Source organism: Plasmodium inui (assembly GCF_000524495.1).
Source record: "Plasmodium inui San Antonio 1 unplaced genomic scaffold supercont1.52, whole genome shotgun sequence".
In the NCBI taxonomy this organism is placed as follows: domain Eukaryota; phylum Apicomplexa; class Aconoidasida; order Haemosporida; family Plasmodiidae; genus Plasmodium; species Plasmodium inui.
In genome coordinates, this window is record NW_008481886.1 from 33,701 (window position 1) to 40,656 (window position 6,956).

The 6,956-nt window shown below is 42.3% G+C and overlaps 2 protein-coding genes across 2 annotated transcripts; one reads left to right on the forward strand and one right to left on the reverse strand.

The window, feature by feature from the left end:
• Positions 1–349: 349 nt before the first annotated feature.
• C922_05288 (hypothetical protein) lies at positions 350–1,579 on the forward strand (the record flags this gene model as incomplete). Its single annotated transcript, XM_008820859.1, has 1 exon — positions 350–1,579. One exon carries the CDS (start codon positions 350–352, stop codon positions 1,577–1,579), a length of 1,230 nt encoding a protein of 409 aa, XP_008819081.1.
• Positions 1,580–6,113: 4,534 nt separating this feature from the next.
• Positions 6,114–6,329, reverse strand: C922_05289 (hypothetical protein; the record flags this gene model as incomplete). The annotated part of the gene is made up of 1 exon (XM_008820860.1): positions 6,114–6,329. The coding sequence occupies one exon, from the start codon at positions 6,327–6,329 to the stop codon at positions 6,114–6,116; it is 216 nt and encodes a 71-aa protein (XP_008819082.1).
• Positions 6,330–6,956: the final 627 nt, after the last annotated feature.

The window sequence follows — 6,956 nt, forward strand, 5'->3', positions numbered from 1 at the left end:
TGGGATAAATTGGAGATCGTCCAACCTAGTGCCGTCTCAGTGATGTCTAAGTAGGGCAAATATTGAAAGGGTAAGAATAAGATAAGAATGAATTAAATAGGAGATAGTATAGAGAGAGGATAGATTCCAGAAGTCCGAGTCTTTACATGATAAGAAACTCTGTTTAACACGAGGACTTCTTGTCATTTTAGGTAAGATGGAGCTCTTGAAATTTTAAATTCCTTAACAATGGACTATATCTCCACGTAAGCAACCAAGGAGGCTTCTACTATCAATCTCCTCAGGGACTTCCGGGGACTTAGGGCACATAAATCCTTTCAAGAGCGAGCCTTCTCTTACACCTGAAGGGATGACAGGAGGCGGGTTTAACTTTCCGGCCTATCTGAAGGAAATATTGGACAGAGGGACTGGAGCAAGTAGATGCAGGGATTCGGAGGGGGCTGAATCAGGAATCTGTAGGTTGAAGATAAGGAGGGGCACGGAGCAGAATCTGGTGAAGATGGACAGGCAGCTTAAGGGGATCAAGACTATGAGCATCGGGGCTGAGAACTTATGGAAGTTTACGAGAAATTTCTGTTTAGGTCTAGAGATTTGGGGGAGAAATTTGGAAGAGACAGAGGCGGCAGTGTATTCCATGAAAGAGAAACCCTGTTTACCCACGAGGACAGGATATGGGAGAAGTGGAGTTGTAGATATGGACGCGTGTCCGATTCACATAGACAAGTTAACTTGGAGTTCCTTTCAGACGCAGAGGGACTTATGGAATACTCAAGAGAAGGATATGACGATGGCCGTCTGCATGGATGTGGTTTTTATGATAATAACAGAGTTTCAATTATATGGAAGACAGGGAGACTCTGGAATCCAGACCCACCGCGACCAACCGTGTCAAAGTCTGTATATTAAACTAAAAGAGTGGGGTGGTGAAGAGATAGCCGCACGTATCATGCGAGAGTGGTTTACTAGCAACGAGAGAGGTGGCGGAGGGACCAGGGCGTTTACGCTACAGGGCAGGGATTTTTATGAAGTCCTCTCGGAGTTTATGTGGGGTGATCATCATGGAGATAAGAACTTGAGATGTACAGCAGTGTTTGATGGTGAGAGAAATCCGAAGCAGGTCGTCTCCTATTATAAAACGGAGAATAGTGAAGACAGCGGCGGTTTTAGTTGTGAGAAGGGGGGAGGTCTCTGTAGGTTATTGCATCAATACCAGGAAAATCTGGGGAAGGATAGTACCAGAGATGCAGATCAAGTTCTGGAAGCTGTTTTTAAGGATCACGCCCACCATAATTCTCCAGGGCCCACGTCCAGTTCTGCAACCGAGGAATCTCAATTAGGCCCTGCCAAGGATCAATGGAAATCGACGGGGGGAGAATTATCAAGCGTAAAGGGAGCGTTATTCCCAGAATCCAACGGCGGAGGTGTGGGAATGGTTCCGGGGATAATAGGGGGAGTTATCTCAGGCCTCTTGGGTCTTTTGGGAGTTTTTGGTTATTATCGTATAATGTTTTCAGGACGTCGGACTGGCAGGGGTGAGTTGACACAGGGGATAGGATATGGTTTCAGAAGGGAGGGTTAGGGGTAGATTACTGCGGTGCGAGAGATTAGCATCGAGAGTGGGTCCGAAGCGGCTGTCGGGGGGGGTTCCTGTTTAGGGTCCGGTTTTAGGGTTTTGGTTTAGGATTTGGGTTTAGGATTTGGGTTTATGAAACGGGTTTAGCATTTCGGTTTAGGATTTCGGTTCAGGGTTGAGATTCACGGTTTCGGGCTTCAAGTTTCTGATTTTAGGGGTTAGGATTCAGGGTCTACATTTAGGGTTGAGCATCTAGGGTTTAGGATTGGGGGTTCAGTGTTTGGGTTTAGGATTTCAGTTTAGTGTTGATATTCAGGGTCTCGGGCTCCAGGTTTCTGATTTTAGGTGTTAGGATTCAGGGTCTACATTTAGGCTGGATGATTTAGGGTTTAGGATCGGGGGTTTAGGGTTCACGGTTCAGGGTTTAGGGTTTCAGGGTTTAGCGGTACGCTCCTTGCTTTAGCTTTGAGAGTTCAGTGTCTGACATTTCTGTTTCAGGTCTTAGGCCTTAGGGTTTAGCTTTTCATGTTCCGGGTGCAGGTTTTTGTTTCAGGTTTACGCTGTAGGGTTTCGGGTTCATGGTTCAAGTATTTAGTTCTTAACGTTTACTGTCCACGGTTCTGGTGGTAGAAGAACAATTTCTAAGCTTACACTCTACATCTGTCGGTTAGGACGTAGGGTTTATTTTGATTGGACTCTGGTGCTAATGTATAGGCTTGAAGTTTCGGTCTGTCATCATCATATTTCTTCGGTGATTCTTATGGCCCCGGGTTCTTCACATGTGGCTATCCCGTCTTATGCCTTAGACTTTGTTGGGGGCCTGTCCCTTCTGGGGTTGCTCATCCTCCCTGCTGGTTAATGTTTCTGCCTCCAATTTCTGACCTGTTGTGATTTTTTGAGAGAAGGCCTCACCCTTCACATTTTCGGTATTCGGTCAATGGGAGCTGTTAGACTTCGGTCTGCGGGATTCTGCCATGTTGTTCAGATTCTAGGACTTCTCTGGGATATCTTTTCGGTTTTCCGGATACCCTTAAATTTAAGTTGTATTCCGTCTGGCTTAGGTTTTGGGCATAGTATTTGTTCAATGGCCTTAGAGTACTGTGGTTAGGGACCTGGATTTATCCTTTAAGATTTAGGTTTTGGGGGTGTTGGATAGCAGGCAGCTTGTCGCTTTCTACTTCTGGATCTGTAGATGTCTTAGCCGTCTGAGTTAGAGTGTACTGTCCAAGGGGTATCGCTCTCGAATTAATACTTAGGTCTTACCCCTCAAGGTGCAGCCCAGAGGAGTCATTGCGTACTCTTCATGTTTTACTACTACAGGTCCTAGTACTTACGTCCCTATATTTCCACATATGGGTACTATAAAGGTGTATCCCCTACTGGGAATACGGGTAGCATGTCATGGTTCTATGCTCTTTGATTTTTGGTTTAGTATTCTTCTTTTAAGGCCAGTTGTCTGGGTTCATACTTGGAGGTTTAAGTAGTGCATTTCAGTATTCAGCCTATTCTAACTTAGCCTGTACGGACGACATGCCGCTGGCTGATTTCCTCGTCTCATGCTGAGGATTCATGTTCCTTCTCCTGCTTCATCGGTTGGGTGTAACTTGGTGGCCTTATCCCTTAGCCCTAGATTTTATATGGTATGACTTAATGTCGAGGAATTTGTTTGGTTGATTTAGATTCTGTTTCCAAGCATGGAAGTTTAGTGCTTAGTCCTGAGGTATCCTGTTTCTAAGGAAGCACCTGTATCTTATAGATTGGGGGACTCAGGGTTATTGGGCTGTGTTTCTTGCAGTTTGTATTGTTCCTCTTTATTTTTTCTGAGTTTAAGTTTAGGTCTCAGTTGGTATCCCTACCTTTAGGCCCCCGACTCTTTCTTTACTTTTGGCTGCCTCTCCATTAGTCTTTATTCCCTATTGTTAACTCCTGATGGTTCCTTCCCCCTTCTCTATCTGTTTGGTGGAGCCTATAATTTCTCTTCTCCTGCTCCCCATGCTGTCCGGTTAAAGGGTTATTATTTCGAGATTCCCTTCTCTTATTACGAGTCAATCTCTTAGGGGTCCCCCTCCAGGTTCGACGCCGGATTCGCACATTTATGGTTCCTCTTCAGGGTGCAAGACTATCCCGTTAATTTCAGAGTTCATTTTCTAGGATCTCTCTGGTCATGCTTTCGTCTTTATCTTTTTCTTTTAGGGCCCTTTCTCGTATTGTTAACTTTTTAGCTCTCATTTTTTATTCTATATCTCTTAGCCTAGAATGATTAAGTCTCCAATTTTGGATTTAGGCTCTGGAGTGTGAGCCCGGCTCCTCCCGTGTCAATTCCTGGGCTTTAACCTGTATGGGGCGTCAGGTATCTCTTAACGCTCAGTGAGGCTGAAGTAGGTTTCATGCTACATGCACTGTTGGGCACATGCAATGCTTAGACGTAGAGATTGGAAATGTATATCGAAGAAGTAGATTGTCAGTTCTTGCCCCTTTCCCTTATTATATGGTTTCTATGCCGTACTGCTTAACCTGCGCTGTTGGCTTCCTGCTTGATGCCCTATGCTGCTCCCATTATTGCTTATGCTTGTTCTCCATCTGTCACCCTTCTGTTCTGCTTAGTTTCCGATAATTTTCAGGGCTCCTATCCTATGGAGTTCTTTTAAAGAGTACCTTTCTCTCTATATTTTTTACCTGTACCCCTTGATTTTTACGCTTCAATTGTACGCAGTTAGGTTGCAGGGTGTAAGCACCTCTCTCATTTGGGTTTTACTCATGGCATTCTGCTGTCGGCTTGTGGAGGTTTGGTGTTGTCTCAACTTTTATCGTTCACTTTGTATTCTTTAATATTTAGGATTAATGCTTTATTTCTTATCCCCCCGGTTCCACTCTTGAGTGTAGTGCTCAGGCTCTATCCTCTATGTCTACACCTCCAGGTCCTCGTGTATTGCCGGGGGGGGTTTCCTTTACGCCTTAGCGTCTATTAGTACTGTTTGATAAGTTATTTTAGGCGGGTAAGATTCACTGATTATACGCCTTTTGTACTGTGATCATCCTTAGGTTTCTAGGATTTAGGGTGTAGTCTTTGGGTTGTATGTTCTGGGCCCTAGGCTCTAGATTTCATGGCTCAGCCTCCACGGTTTATCAGTGAGGTCTGTTGCTTAGCGTGTACTGGCACTCTCCAGTATTTATTCCTACGGTTAATGTTCTATATATGCCTCGTTATTTCTGCTTTTTGGTGTTGCCTTCTATCTCCTTAGTCTTAGGAGCCTTCGCCGTATCTTGACGATTTACGGTTCAGATTCCTTGGTTGGGGATTCAGTTTCACTTTGTACGACTGATCCGATGGCGTTTGGGGGTATTGTTATCTGAGGAAGTGTAGGGTTGTTCTCGCACGCTGTAGGTTTACGGTCTATACTGTTTGTGTATTGTTCACTGCTCAGGTGTATGTGCTATGGTTCATGTTGCAAGGTGGTTTGGTTTATTTGGTCGTATTATTCTTTAGGGGATCTCCCCGAATGTTTCTGCGTTAGGCATCATGTTTAGTTCCTACATGTATGAATTTGGGGCGTCATCGTGTATTGCTTCTTCTTTACTTCTTAGGGTTCGGATGGTTGTTGCATTACTTAGTTTTCAGCGTCGTGTGTTTGTGGTGTATTCTTTATTCTGCAGGCTTTATGGTTAAAGTCCCATCCTTTCTGTTTTTGGCTGTGTTATCAGCCTTTAACGTCTATTCTTTATGTTTAACCATTTAATGCTATCCGCTCCGGATTTATAGTTTGGACCTTAAGCAGCCCCTCACAAGCATGATTGCCCACTCTGCGTTTCCAGGTGGTTTGTGTTCCCCCTGGATTTACTTTATTATTTCCTTCTTTCTGAGCTAATGTTGCTGTCCTTGCTTGTGTTTAAGGCGCTTTCTCCTACTTTCTCTTCATGGTTTCTTCTTAGTTGTCTGGGAAGATAGAAGAAGAGATATATTGGTAGATTCTTTATTATTCTCCCCATAGTCAATATATCTTAAGCGTGTTAATATAAAGATACGGAACAGTCAATGTTCAGACTCTGTCTTTTTCCTTTATTGAGATATATACAGAAGGACAACAGTCTTACTGATATAGTGCCATTTCCTTGGCTTTTTCATTCTCATCCTTTTCCCATAGCATATATTTGTAAAATCGTGGAGTTATACATGCGGCGATGATACACCGAATTATAGCGCACATATTCATCTATATTAATGTTAATCCATACTGTTGTAAGATTTGTTGCCCATGAGTCGTCTTTCATATTCAAATGTTTATTCTCCTCTTCGTCTATGTCACTAGTGAATCTCTCTTAATAATATGGATATTATGGGAGTAGTAAACAACACGTTTTTCGTTTCACTACTCTTTGAAGGTTTTTATTGAAATAGGGAGACATATGTTGAATGACTTGTATTTATCACTTGATTTCCTGCTTCTACAAGGAACTTGTACATATGACTCCGGAGTACAGGCGATTATAGGAGAGTACTGCATAACTGTTGGATCGACTCTTAGAGGAGATATGCTGTCGGTTATGAATTCCACTTCTTTGTTGGAATGCTGGTGTGCTCATGGAAAAGATATGTACATGTGACGCCCATTAAATTATTCCCTGTATTTATCTGAAGATAATAAAGATGGAAGCGAAAGATATCATGCTTATTATTGCTATTCAGATACAACTTTGATATACTCAGACTATGACTGTTGGTATTGTATGTTCTATCATGCAAAACAGAGTTCATCATTTTTATATCAGCACTGTGGGATACGAAAGAAGGAATGGTGAGAAATAGTATAGACCTCTTTACTGTTGTTTTACAGACAGAGCTATGAATCCGTGTCAGAATTGGAGAAGATTAATACTGCGGTGCTAATTTATCTGTTTCTTCATCTACACAGATCTAAATATCCCTCATTTGTTGGTGGCATTCCCATAGTTCAGACGAAATTGAGAGATTTTTTACTTATACTTACAATATATGCCTATTATAATGTCATTGTGGACAATTAATCGTTTATATTGGAATTGTTAGATGACCGATCTGTATTAATGTTGTGTGCAGTCTGAATAAACATGCTTCTTCTATAAAATTATATTTATGACTATTATATATTATAGTGTATATCCGCATTGTGGAGACATTATTCGGCTGATTTTTTAGGTGTCAAATCGAAAAGCTATCAGTAATTTATTGCTACTACTTGAAACAGGAAAGCAGATAATGAGAGGCGAGATGGCTGTCAGCATGTCTATTATTAAATTGCAAGAAAATGTGTTCCCAATCTGTGATAAGAATATCTTAAATGTTCTTTATTGGTTGTCAATTTGCGATCTTCACTTTGTATATATATTTGTATGCACATAGAGGAAG